At 51.0% G+C, this 14,947-nt stretch overlaps 1 protein-coding gene across 1 annotated transcript in view; it reads right to left on the reverse strand.

The window, feature by feature from the left end:
• The window catches only part of cep120 (centrosomal protein 120), a 47,990-nt gene extending 34,129 nt beyond the window's left edge, over window positions 1–13,861 (reverse strand). The window contains 9 exon segments of the mRNA XM_061888251.1: window positions 42–171; window positions 290–523; window positions 645–842; window positions 905–1,091; window positions 1,179–1,264; window positions 1,266–1,280; window positions 1,348–1,462; window positions 10,532–10,688; window positions 13,813–13,861. Coding sequence (XP_061744235.1) covers window positions 42–171; window positions 290–523; window positions 645–842; window positions 905–1,091; window positions 1,179–1,264; window positions 1,266–1,280; window positions 1,348–1,462; window positions 10,532–10,688; window positions 13,813–13,861 — 1,171 coding nt within the window.
• Between the last annotated feature and the right edge of the window lie 1,086 nt (window positions 13,862–14,947).

Consider the following 14,947-nt stretch of genomic DNA (forward strand, 5'->3'; position numbering starts at 1 on the left):
CTTCCTGTTGGGAAAGGACCACTAGAGGGACTCCACCCCACTTGGACGTGCTGTCGTCTCCTCCTTGTCCCCGTGTCCAGCGGCCAGTTGTTCCTCAGCAGCAGGGACTGTGACAGGAGGGGACGGCGGAGGGGCGGAGCTTGTCTTTTGTCCTTCTTGATTGGCGAAAGGCTGGAAGAAGAAAAAGTGAAATACTATGAAATAGTCAGCGACCAAAATAGAGCAGAGTAAGATGATATTAAAAGTATTTGTTTGGAGATTTTGGAGCTCTGCCCTCATTATCACCCACCTGGAGCTCAGGTGTGACATTCTCCTGGCGCAAGGTGACGGCCACGCTCACGTTGGGCTGCAGGTCGGCGGGCTGAGGCGGCAGCGGCCGACCGAGGGTGGCAGCAGGCGGCTGCAGAGCGAACACGCCCTCCACCGTGGCCGCCCTCTTGTCCAGATCCACCGCCAGTGCGGACAGCGTCGCCAGGGGAACGCTGCCGCTGCCCAGCGAGTGCGTCCCGCAGCACAGGTGGATCTGAGGGCGCAGAGTGGAAAGGTGAGCTTGGGGGCGGGGCAGAGGGGGCTGTAGCAATCAATAACAATAATAATAATAATTATTATTATTATTATTATTACTCTAGCAAGCCTGTGCTCACTTGTAAAGATGGCTGCCGGGACAGGAAGTGGCGCAGGATGTGCTCGTTGCTGCGGATGCGCACGGAGGCGCGCTCGGGCTGGAAGTCCGGGGCGAGAAGGTTCTGGAAAGGCTCGCTGGTGATGTCGTTGCCCAGGAGAGTGTAGAAGAAGAAGAAGCTGGAGCCCTCGGTGGACAGCTTCAAGGTGCTGGGGATCAACTGCAGGAGACCACACCCACTCAGGCCAGGTGTCAGAGGGCAACTGTGGAGGTCACACTTACCTGTTCCAGCTTGCAGGCGAAGGCTACCGTGACGGACAGCACGAACATGTCGGTGGCCACGTCAGCCGGGCCCACCTGATGGTAGCCCTGCTCCGGCACCAGGACCGCCTCCAGTTTGTCCGTCAGGCGCTCTAGATGCTGGTCTTGGCGCTGTGGCCCAACTTTAACAGAAGAAGAATGAGGAGAGCTTCTGGAGGAGGAGCCAGAAATGGGCAGAAATCAACCTTGTCCCGATGAGTCCCCCTTGGCCTTGTTGGCGTCAGGAGTGGCGGGCGGGGGGGTGGACCTCCCGTCGTTCTCCAGCACCATGCTGAGGAGCAGCGAGGGCTTCTTCTTGGTGTACTTGCTGCTCAGCAGGGGGGTACCAGCGAGGCTCCTAACACACGCAGCAAATAAACATGGCGGCGGGAAAAAGAAATATGCAATGGCGGCGGCGTACTGACCTGAGGGACTTCATGTACAGATTTGAGGTCCAGGATGATGTAGCCAACACTTTCCCTGCTGCCGCTGCTGGAGTCCACCGTCACACACTGAAGCTTGATGGTAGTCCTCCGCAATCTACACAGGCACACGTTACTAAGCAACCAGCCTGACAAGATGGCGGCCCAACACAATCTACACAGGCACGTGACAAGATGGCGGCCCAACACAATCTACACAGGCACGTGACAAGATGGCGGCCCAACACAATCTACACAGGCACGTGACAAGATGGCGGCCCAACACAATCTACACAGGCACGTGACAAGATGGCGGCCCAGACACAATCTACACAGGCACGTGACAAGATGGCGGCCCGACACAATCTACACAGGCACGTGACAAGATGGCGGCCCAACACAATCTACACAGGCACGTGACAAGATGGCGGCCCAACACAATCTACACAGGCACGTGACAAGATGGCGGCCCAACACAATCTACACAGGCACGTGACAAGATGGCGGCCCAACACAATCTACACAGGCACGTGACAAGATGGCGGCCCAACACAATCTACACAGGCACGTGACAAGATGGCGGCCCAACACAATCTACACAGGCACGTGACAAGATGGCGGCCCAACACAATCTACACAGGCACGTGACAAGATGGCGGCCCAACACAATCTACACAGGCACGTGACAAGATGGCGGCCCAACACAATCTACACAGGCTCGTGACAAGATCGCGGCCCAACACAATCTACACAGGCACGTGACAAGATGGCGGCCCAACACAATCTACACAGGCACGTGACAAGATGGCGGCCCAACACAATCTACACAGGCACGTGACAAGATGGCGGCCCAACACAATCTACACAGGCACGTGACAAGATGGCGGCCCAACACAATCTACACAGGCACGTGACAAGATGGCGGCCCAACACAATCTACACAGGCACGTGACAAGATGGCGGCCCAACACAATCTACACAGGCACGTGACAAGATGGCGGCCCAACACAATCTACACAGGCACGTGACAAGATGGCGGCCCAACACAATCTACACAGGCACGTGACAAGATGGCGGCCCAACACAATCTACACAGGCACGTGACAAGATGGCGGCCCAACACAATCTACACAGACACGTGACAAGATGGCGGCCCAACACAATCTACACAGGCACGTGACAAGATGGCGGCCCAACACAATCTACACAGGCACGTGACAAGATGGCGGCCCAACACAATCTACACAGACACGTGACAAGATGGCGGCCCAACACAATCTACACAGACACGTGACAAGATGGCGGCCCAACACAATCTACACAGGCACGTGACAAGATGGCGGCCCAACACAATCTACACAGGCACGTGACAAGATGGCGGCCCAACACAATCTACACAGGCACGTGACAAGATGGCGGCCCGACACAATCTACACAGGCACGTGACAAGATGGCGGCCCAACACAATCTACACAGACACGTGACAAGATGGCGGCCCAACACAATCTACACAGGCACGTGACAAGATGGCGGCCCAACACAATCTACACAGGCACGTGACAAGATGGCGGCCCAACACAATCTACACAGGCACGTGACAAGATGGCGGCCCGACACAATCTACACAGGCACGTGACAAGATGGCGGCCCAACACAATCTACACAGACACGTGACAAGATGGCGGCCCAACACAATCTACACAGGCACGTGACAAGATGGCGGCCCAACACAATCTACACAGGCACGTGACAAGATGGCGGCCCAACACAATCTACACAGGCACGTGACAAGATGGCGGCCCGACACAATCTACACAGACACGTGACAAGATGGCGGCCCAACACAATCTACACAGGCACGTGACAAGATGGCGGCCCAACACAATCTACACAGGCACGTGACAAGATGGCGGCCCAACACAATCTACACAGGCACGTGACAAGATGGCGGCCCAACACAATCTACACAGGCACGTGACAAGATGGCGGCCCAACACAATCTACACAGGCACGTGACAAGATGGCGGCCCAACACAATCTACACAGGCACGTGACAAGATGGCGGCCCAACACAATCTACACAGGCACGTGACAAGATGGCGGCCCGACACAATCTACACAGGCACGTGACAAGATGGCGGCCCAACACAATCTACACAGGCACGTGACAAGATGGCGGCCCGACACAATCTACACAGGCACGTGACAAGATGGCGGCCCAACACAATCTACACAGACACGTGACAAGATGGCGGCCCAACACAATCTACACAGGCACGTGACAAGATGGCGGCCCAACACAATCTACACAGGCACGTGACAAGATGGCGGCCCAACACAATCTACACAGGCACGTGACAAGATGGCGGCCCGACACAATCTACACAGACACGTGACAAGATGGCGGCCCAACACAATCTACACAGGCACGTGACAAGATGGCGGCCCAACACAATCTACACAGGCACGTGACAAGATGGCGGCCCAACACAATCTACACAGGCACGTGACAAGATGGCGGCCCAACACAATCTACACAGGCACGTGACAAGATGGCGGCCCGACACAATCTACACAGGCACGTGACAAGATGGCGGCCCGACACAATCTACACAGGCACGTGACAAGATGGCGGCCCAACACAATCTACACAGGCACGTGACAAGATGGCGGCCCAACACAATCTACACAGGCACGTGACAAGATGGCGGCCCAACACAATCTACACAGGACACGTGACAAGATGGCGGCCCAACACAATCTACACAGGCACGTGACAAGATGGCGGCCCGACACAATCTACACAGACACGTGACAAGATGGCGGCCCAACACAATCTACACAGGCACGTGACAAGATGGCGGCCCAACACAATCTACACAGGCACGTGACAAGATGGCGGCCCAACACAATCTACACAGGCACGTGACAAGATGGCGGCCCAACACAATCTACACAGACACGTGACAAGATGGCGGCCCAACACAATCTACACAGGCACGTGACAAGATGGCGGCCCAACACAATCTACACAGGCACGTGACAAGATGGCGGCCCAACACAATCTACACAGGCACGTGACAAGATGGCGGCCCAACACAATCTACACAGGCACGTGACAAGATGGCGGCCCAACACAATCTACACAGGCACGTGACAAGATGGCGGCCCGACACAATCTACACAGACACGTGACAAGATGGCGGCCCAACACAATCTACACAGACACGTGACAAGATGGCGGCCCAACACAATCTACACAGGCACGTGACAAGATGGCGGCCCGACACAATCTACACAGACACGTGACAAGATGGCGGCCCAACACAATCTACACAGGCACGTGACAAGATGGCGGCCCAACACAATCTACACAGGCACGTGACAAGATGGCGGCCCAACACAATCTACACAGGCACGTGACAAGATGGCGGCCCGACACAATCTACACAGGCACGTGACAAGATGGCGGCCCAACACAATCTACACAGACACGTGACAAGATGGCGGCCCAACACAATCTACACAGGCACGTGACAAGATGGCGGCCCAACACAATCTACACAGGCACGTGACAAGATGGCGGCCCAACACAATCTACACAGGCACGTGACAAGATGGCGGCCCGACACAATCTACACAGGCACGTGACAAGATGGCGGCCCAACACAATCTACACAGACACGTGACAAGATGGCGGCCCAACACAATCTACACAGGCACGTGACAAGATGGCGGCCCAACACAATCTACACAGGCACGTGACAAGATGGCGGCCCAACACAATCTACACAGGCACGTGACAAGATGGCGGCCCGACACAATCTACACAGGCACGTGACAAGATGGCGGCCCAACACAATCTACACAGGCACGTGACAAGATGGCGGCCCAACACAATCTACACAGGCACGTGACAAGATGGCGGCCCAACACAATCTACACAGGCACGTGACAAGATGGCGGCCCAACACAATCTACACAGGCACGTGACAAGATGGCGGCCCGACACAATCTACACAGGCACGTGACAAGATGGCGGCCCGACACAATCTACACAGGCACGTGACAAGATGGCGGCCCAACACAATCTACACAGGCACGTGACAAGATGGCGGCCCGACACAATCTACACAGGCACGTGACAAGATGGCGGCCCAACACAATCTACACAGACACGTGACAAGATGGCGGCCCAACACAATCTACACAGGCACGTGACAAGATGGCGGCCCAACACAATCTACACAGGCACGTGACAAGATGGCGGCCCAACACAATCTACACAGGCACGTGACAAGATGGCGGCCCGACACAATCTACACAGACACGTGACAAGATGGCGGCCCAACACAATCTACACAGGCACGTGACAAGATGGCGGCCCAACACAATCTACACAGGCACGTGACAAGATGGCGGCCCAACACAATCTACACAGGCACGTGACAAGATGGCGGCCCAACACAATCTACACAGGCACGTGACAAGATGGCGGCCCGACACAATCTACACAGGCACGTGACAAGATGGCGGCCCGACACAATCTACACAGGCACGTGACAAGATGGCGGCCCAACACAATCTACACAGGCACGTGACAAGATGGCGGCCCAACACAATCTACACAGGCACGTGACAAGATGGCGGCCCAACACAATCTACACAGACACGTGACAAGATGGCGGCCCAACACAATCTACACAGGCACGTGACAAGATGGCGGCCCGACACAATCTACACAGACACGTGACAAGATGGCGGCCCAACACAATCTACACAGGCACGTGACAAGATGGCGGCCCAACACAATCTACACAGGCACGTGACAAGATGGCGGCCCAACACAATCTACACAGGCACGTGACAAGATGGCGGCCCAACACAATCTACACAGACACGTGACAAGATGGCGGCCCAACACAATCTACACAGGCACGTGACAAGATGGCGGCCCAACACAATCTACACAGGCACGTGACAAGATGGCGGCCCAACACAATCTACACAGGCACGTGACAAGATGGCGGCCCAACACAATCTACACAGGCACGTGACAAGATGGCGGCCCAACACAATCTACACAGGCACGTGACAAGATGGCGGCCCGACACAATCTACACAGACACGTGACAAGATGGCGGCCCAACACAATCTACACAGACACGTGACAAGATGGCGGCCCAACACAATCTACACAGGCACGTGACAAGATGGCGGCCCGACACAATCTACACAGACACGTGACAAGATGGCGGCCCAACACAATCTACACAGGCACGTGACAAGATGGCGGCCCAACACAATCTACACAGGCACGTGACAAGATGGCGGCCCGACACAATCTACACAGACACGTGACAAGATGGCGGCCCGACACAATCTACACAGACACGTGACAAGATGGCGGCCCAACACAATCTACACAGGCACGTGACAAGATGGCGGCCCAACACAATCTACACAGGCACGTGACAAGATGGCGGCCCAACACAATCTACACAGGCACGTGACAAGATGGCGGCCCGACACAATCTACACAGGCACGTGACAAGATGGCGGCCCAACACAATCTACACAGGCACGTGACAAGATGGCGGCCCAACACAATCTACACAGGCACGTGACAAGATGGCGGCCCAACACAATCTACACAGGCACGTGACAAGATGGCGGCCCAACACAATCTACACAGGCACGTGACAAGATGGCGGCCCAACACAATCTACACAGGCACGTGACAAGATGGCGGCCCAACACAATCTACACAGGCACGTGACAAGATGGCGGCCCAACACAATCTACACAGGCACGTGACAAGATGGCGGCCCAACACAATCTACACAGGCACGTGACAAGATGGCGGCCCGACACAATCTACACAGACACGTGACAAGATGGCGGCCCAACACAATCTACACAGACACGTGACAAGATGGCGGCCCAACACAATCTACACAGGCACGTGACAAGATGGCGGCCCGACACAATCTACACAGACACGTGACAAGATGGCGGCCCAACACAATCTACACAGGCACGTGACAAGATGGCGGCCCAACACAATCTACACAGGCACGTGACAAGATGGCGGCCCGACACAATCTACACAGGACACGTGACAAGATGGCGGCCCGACACAATCTACACAGACACGTGACAAGATGGCGGCCCAACACAATCTACACAGGCACGTGACAAGATGGCGGCCCCAACACAATCTACACAGGCACGTGACAAGATGGCGGCCCAACACAATCTACACAGGCACGTGACAAGATGGCGGCCCGAACACAATCTACACAGGCACGTGACAAGATGGCGGCCCAACACAATCTACACAGGCACGTGACAAGATGGCGGCCCAACACAATCTACACAGGCACGTGACAAGATGGCGGCCCAACACAATCTACACAGGCACGTGACAAGATGGCGGCCCAACACAATCTACACAGGCACGTGACAAGATGGCGGCCCAACACAATCTACACAGGCACGTGACAAGATGGCGGCCCAACACAATCTACACAGGCACGTGACAAGATGGCGGCCCAACACAATCTACACAGGCACGTGACAAGATGGCGGCCCAACACAATCTACACAGGCACGTGACAAGATGGCGGCCCAACACAATCTACACAGGCACGTGACAAGATGGCGGCCCAACACAATCTACACAGGCACGTGACAAGATGGCGGCCCAACACAATCTACACAGGCACGTGACAAGATGGCGGCCCAACACAATCTACACAGACACGTGACAAGATGGCGGCCCAACACAATCTACACAGGCACGTGACAAGATGGCGGCCCAACACAATCTACACAGGCACGTGACAAGATGGCGGCCCAACACAATCTACACAGGCACGTGACAAGATGGCGGCCCAACACAATCTACACAGACACGTGACAAGATGGCGGCCCAACACAATCTACACAGGCACGTGACAAGATGGCGGCCCAACACAATCTACACAGGCACGTGACAAGATGGCGGCCCAACACAATCTACACAGGCACGTGACAAGATGGCGGCCCAACACAATCTACACAGGCACGTGACAAGATGGCGGCCCGACACAATCTACACAGACACGTGACAAGATGGCGGCCCAACACAATCTACACAGACACGTGACAAGATGGCGGCCCAACACAATCTACACAGGCACGTGACAAGATGGCGGCCCGACACAATCTACACAGACACGTGACAAGATGGCGGCCCAACACAATCTACACAGGCACGTGACAAGATGGCGGCCCAACACAATCTACACAGGCACGTGACAAGATGGCGGCCCGACACAATCTACACAGACACGTGACAAGATGGCGGCCCGACACAATCTACACAGACACGTGACAAGATGGCGGCCCAACACAATCTACACAGGCACGTGACAAGATGGCGGCCCAACACAATCTACACAGGCACGTGACAAGATGGCGGCCCAACACAATCTACACAGGCACGTGACAAGATGGCGGCCCGACACAATCTACACAGGCACGTGACAAGATGGCGGCCCAACACAATCTACACAGGCACGTGACAAGATGGCGGCCCAACACAATCTACACAGGCACGTGACAAGATGGCGGCCCAACACAATCTACACAGGCACGTGACAAGATGGCGGCCCAACACAATCTACACAGGCACGTGACAAGATGGCGGCCCAACACAATCTACACAGGCACGTGACAAGATGGCGGCCCAACACAATCTACACAGGCACGTGACAAGATGGCGGCCCAACACAATCTACACAGGCACGTGACAAGATGGCGGCCCAACACAATCTACACAGGCACGTGACAAGATGGCGGCCCAACACAATCTACACAGGCACGTGACAAGATGGCGGCCCAACACAATCTACACAGGCACGTGACAAGATGGCGGCCCAACACAATCTACACAGGCACGTGACAAGATGGCGGCCCAACACAATCTACACAGGCACGTGACAAGATGGCGGCCCAACACAATCTACACAGACACGTGACAAGATGGCGGCCCAACACAATCTACACAGGCACGTGACAAGATGGCGGCCCAACACAATCTACACAGGCACGTGACAAGATGGCGGCCCAACACAATCTACACAGGCACGTGACAAGATGGCGGCCCAACACAATCTACACAGGCACGTGACAAGATGGCGGCCCAACACAATCTACACAGGCACGTGACAAGATGGCGGCCCAACACAATCTACACAGGCACGTGACAAGATGGCGGCCCAACACAATCTACACAGGCACGTGACAAGATGGCGGCCCAACACAATCTACACAGGCACGTGACAAGATGGCGGCCCAACACAATCTACACAGGCACGTGACAAGATGGCGGCCCAACACAATCTACACAGGCACGTGACAAGATGGCGGCCCAACACAATCTACACAGGCACGTGACAAGATGGCGGCCCAACACAATCTACACAGGCACGTGACAAGATGGCGGCCCAACACAATCTACACAGGCACGTGACAAGATGGCGGCCCAACACAATCTACACAGGCACGTGACAAGATGGCGGCCCAACACAATCTACACAGGCACGTGACAAGATGGCGGCCCAACACAATCTACACAGGCACGTGACAAGATGGCGGCCCAACACAATCTACACAGGCACGTGACAAGATGGCGGCCCAACACAATCTACACAGACACGTGACAAGATGGCGGCCCAACACAATCTACACAGGCACGTGACAAGATGGCGGCCCAACACAATCTACACAGGCACGTGACAAGATGGCGGCCCAACACAATCTACACAGGCACGTGACAAGATGGCGGCCCAACACAATCTACACAGGCACGTGACAAGATGGCGGCCCAACACAATCTACACAGGCACGTGACAAGATGGCGGCCCAACACAATCTACACAGGCACGTGACAAGATGGCGGCCCAACACAATCTACACAGGCACGTGACAAGATGGCGGCCCAACACAATCTACACAGGCACGTGACAAGATGGCGGCCCAACACAATCTACACAGGCACGTGACAAGATGGCGGCCCAACACAATCTACACAGGCACGTGACAAGATGGCGGCCCAACACAATCTACACAGGCATGTGACAAGATGGCGGCCCAACACAATCTACACAGGCACGTGACAAGATGGCGGCGGCGCACTCACCTGTGTTGCTGCAGCATCTTGCGGTCCAGCTCCCAGGCCAGCTCCGTGCTGAACTGAGGCTGGTCCAGGTGCTCCACCGGGTCCGTGGTCAGCTTCTCGCCGTCCAGGCTGGCCTGAACCTCCAGGCTGAGCTGTGAGCATTTGGGGAAGTCACGACCTGCAAAACATCAAACTTTTCAAGGCAAAAGTCCCTTTGGATGTTTTCCTGAGGCCAGGCGTCCACTTGGAGGAGCAGAAGGCACCAAGTACAGGTGCTGCCTGCCATCTCTCTGCAGGATCCACAGCTCACTGACAACTGAACATGTGAGGAAAAGGACCAAACACACAAAAACCAAAGCAGGACAAATGCTGCAAAAAGTTAGCCAGGTCATCAGTAAATTTAGCCATCAATTGATGAAGGTGGACCCCGATTAAAACAAGTTGAAAAACTTATTGGGGTGTTACCATTTAGTGGTCAATTGTACGAAATATGTGCTCTACTGTGCAATCAATAAATCAATCAATCAATCAAAACCAGGTAATCGGTAAAATTAGCTGTATTATCAGGTAGTAAGCCTGGTTATCCGTAAAGTTTGCCCAGTTATCAGTAAAGAGTTAGCAAGGTTATCAGTAAAATTAGCCAGGTTATCAGGGAAATTATCAGGATTATAATGAAGTTAGCCAGGTAATCAGTAAAATTAGCCAGGTAATCAGTACAATTAGCCGTATTATCAGGTAGTAAACCCGGTTATCAGTGAACTTTGCCTGGTTATCAGTAAAGAGTTAGCAAGGTTATCAGTAAAATTAGCCAAGTTATCAGGGAAATGTTCCGGATTATCAGGAAGTTAGCCAGGTAATCAGTAAAATTATCCAGGTTATCAGGGATATTATCCGGATTATCATGAAGTTAACCAGTTATTCAGGGAAATTATCTGGATTATTAGGAAGTTAGCCCGGTTATCAGTAAAGTTAGCCTGTTAATCAGTAAAAATTGGCCAGGTTATCAGGGAAAGTATCATGAAGTTAGCCAAGTAATCAGTAAAATTAGCCAGGTTATCAATAACGTCAGCCAGGTTACCAGGAAAATTAGCCGGATTATCAGGAAATTAGCCCGATTATCAGTGATGTTTGCACAGTTATAGGTAAAGTCAGCTGGATCATCAGGAAGTTAGCCAGGTTTTCAGTAAAGTTAGCCAGATTGTCAGAAGTTAACCAGGTTATGGGGACGTTAGATAGGTTATCAGTAAAATTAGTCAAATAATCAGTAAAGGTAACCAGGTAATCAGTAAAATTAGCCAGATTATCAGGAAATTAGTCTGATTATCGGTGAAGTTAGCTGGGTTATCTGTAGAGTAAACTGGATTATCGCCAACATTAGACGGATAATCAGGAAGTTAGCTAGTTAGCCAGACAAAATGACCAACTTTTTTGTAACCCGACTAACCTACTCGTAACCTAGCTAACTTCCACATAACCTAACTAACTTCTTTAGCACCTGGCTAAGTTTCTGATATCCTGGCTAACTTCTTGATAACCGAGCTAACTTCATACAACCTGGCTAAGTTCCTGGTAACCTGACTGAGTTTCTGGTAACCTGAACTGAAGCGTGGCACGCAGTCTGGTGTCACGGTATTTGATTTATAGTTGTTGTGTGGGGGTGTAATTCTCTCCCCAAACACTAAGAGGCAGTGTGTCCAACTGCAGCTGTCCTTGGTCTTTCAAGCACAAAGTCTCCTTGGCAAAACCCGACCAATCACAGCTCTGCGTCGCCGGCCATTTTTTGGAATGCAATTTTTGGTCTTTCTCGAACCTGGCCAACTTCCTGATAATCCTGCTGACTAGAACCTGGCTAACTTTCTCACAGCCTGGCTAACTTTCTCACAGCCTGGCTAACTTTCTCACAGCCTGGCTAACTTTCTCACAGACTGGCTAACTTTCTCACAGCCTGGCTAACCTGTGCAGCACTTCCAGACACTCAGGATTTAGGGCTACATAAATAAACTTTGATTGATTGATGACCTCTTGGTAACTTTACTGACTTCCTAGCAAATGTCCTGGTGACCTGGGCAACTTATTGGTAGCTTGGCTAACTTCCCTTTTGTTTGGTTAACTTGCATCGTGTCTCTCAAACCCTTGTTTTAAATGGTTGTGTGTTCTGGACATTTGCAGCATGCAGGTGTGTTTTAGTTTAACTTGCATCGTGTCTCTCATACACTTGTTTTAAATGGTTGTGTGTTCTGGACATTTGCAGCATGCAGGTGTGTTTTAGTTTAACTTGCATCGTGTCTCTCATACACTTGTTTTAAATGGTTGTGTGTTCTGGACATTTGCAGCATGCAGGTGTGTTTTAGTTTAACTTGCATCGTGTCTCTCATACACTTGTTTTAAATGGTTGTGTGTTCTGGACATTTGCAGCATGCAGGTGTGTTTTAGTTTAACTTGCATCGTGTCTCTCATACACTTGTTTTAAATGGTTGTGTGTTCTGGACATTTGCAGCATGCAGGTGTGTTTTAGTTTAACTTGCATCGTGTCTCTCATACACTTGTTTTAAATGGTTGTGTGTTCTGGACATTTGCAGCATGCAGGTGTGTTTTAGTTTAACTTGCATCGTGTCTCTCATACACTTGTGTTAAATGGTTGTGTGTTCTGGACATTTGCAGCATGCAGGTGTGTTTTAGTTTAACTTGCATCATGTCTCTCATACACTTGTTTTAAATGGTTGTGTGTTCTGGACATTTGCAGCATGCAGGTGTGTTTTAGTTTAACTTGCATCGTGTCTCTCATACACTTGTTTTAAATGGTTGTGTGTTCTGGACATTTGCAGCATGCAGGTGTGTTTTAGTTTAACTTGCATCCTGTCTCTCATACACTTGTTTTAAATGGTTGTGTGTTTTAGTTTTTTGGCCATTTTCTGTTTTGAACTTGTGCATGTTTGTCTTTGCTGGCCAGCATAAAAAAAAGAAGGTCCAACATGGTCGATCAGTCAGCTTCATTATGTTTTAATAATTAAAAAAGCGTAGATAAATAAAACTCACTGGAAGTTTTTTTTCACGGCGCTTTTGAGTGTGCAGAATGTGACTTTGAGGTGAAGACCAAGTAGTTTTAAATCGGCTTTAACGTGATCAAAGTGAGTATTTGGCAGCGGCCTCAGCTTTTTGTGACAAATGTGAACTTAAACACTTTTTATTTGGCAGCGGCCTCAGCTTTTTGTGACAAATGTGAACTTAAACACTTTTTATTTGGCAGCGGCCTCAGCTTTTTGTGACAAATGTGAACTTAAACACTTTTTATTTGAGCTCACCTTGCAGGATCGACAACACGATGAGAAGCTGCTCGTTTTTCGGAGACATGTCGACAAGAAGGGAGTGGACTTTATATTTCCTTCTTAGTTGAGGTTAAAACATCGCTAAAGTTGCTTTAGTTCAATATTAGACGCAAACAGCCGCTTTGTTGTCCAGCTTTGGCGCCACCATTTTGCTTTTCATGGCGGAAGTGAGGCCGGAAGTGATGAGGCCCAGCCTGACCTCTGCTGGACGGGAGAGGAACTGCAGCCACGTCGTCATTGTGTTTCCTATAAATAACATTTCAATCTCTTGCAAACACAAACGGGCAAAACAGACCCAAACGGATGTTTTTATATCATTTGACAGCGGACCTTTTTATTTTCAAAGTAAAAGCGTGCACCTGGCTAAAATGTATTTTGATGAAATGATTTTAAAGATGGCACAGCGAGTAATTGACATCTACAGAAATATATACACACACAAAAGTGGAGGCAAAAATAAACATCTGATATTGTGCAGTTTGTCTTTCCTTCCATGAATTGATGAAGGTGGACCCCGACGTAAACAAGTTGAAAAACTTATTGGGGTGTTACCATTTAGTGCTCAATTGCACGGAATATGTACTGTACTGTGCAATCTACTAATAATATGTACTGTACTCTGCATTCTACTAATAATATGTACTGTACTCTGCATTCTACTAATAATATGTACTGTACTGTGCAATCTACTAATAATATGTACTGTACTGTGCAATCTACTAATAATATGTACTGTACTGTGCAATCTACTAATAATATGTACTGTACTGTGCAATCTACTAATAATATGTACTGTACTGTGCAATCTACTAATAATATGTACTGTACTGTGACATCTACTAATAATATGTACTGTACTGTGCAATCTACTAATAATATGTACTGTACTGTGCAATCTACTAATAATATGTACTGTACTCTGCAATCTACTAATAATATGTACTGTACTCTGCAATCTACTAATAATATGTACTGTACTCTGCATTCTACTAATAATATGTACTGTACTGTGCAATCTACTAATAATATGTACTGTACTCTGCATTCTACTAATAATATGTACTGTACTGTGCAATCTACTAATAATATGTACTGTACTCTGCATTCTACT

Source organism: Nerophis ophidion, linkage group LG01 (genome assembly GCF_033978795.1).
Source record: "Nerophis ophidion isolate RoL-2023_Sa linkage group LG01, RoL_Noph_v1.0, whole genome shotgun sequence".
NCBI lineage: Eukaryota > Metazoa > Chordata > Actinopteri > Syngnathiformes > Syngnathidae > Nerophis > Nerophis ophidion.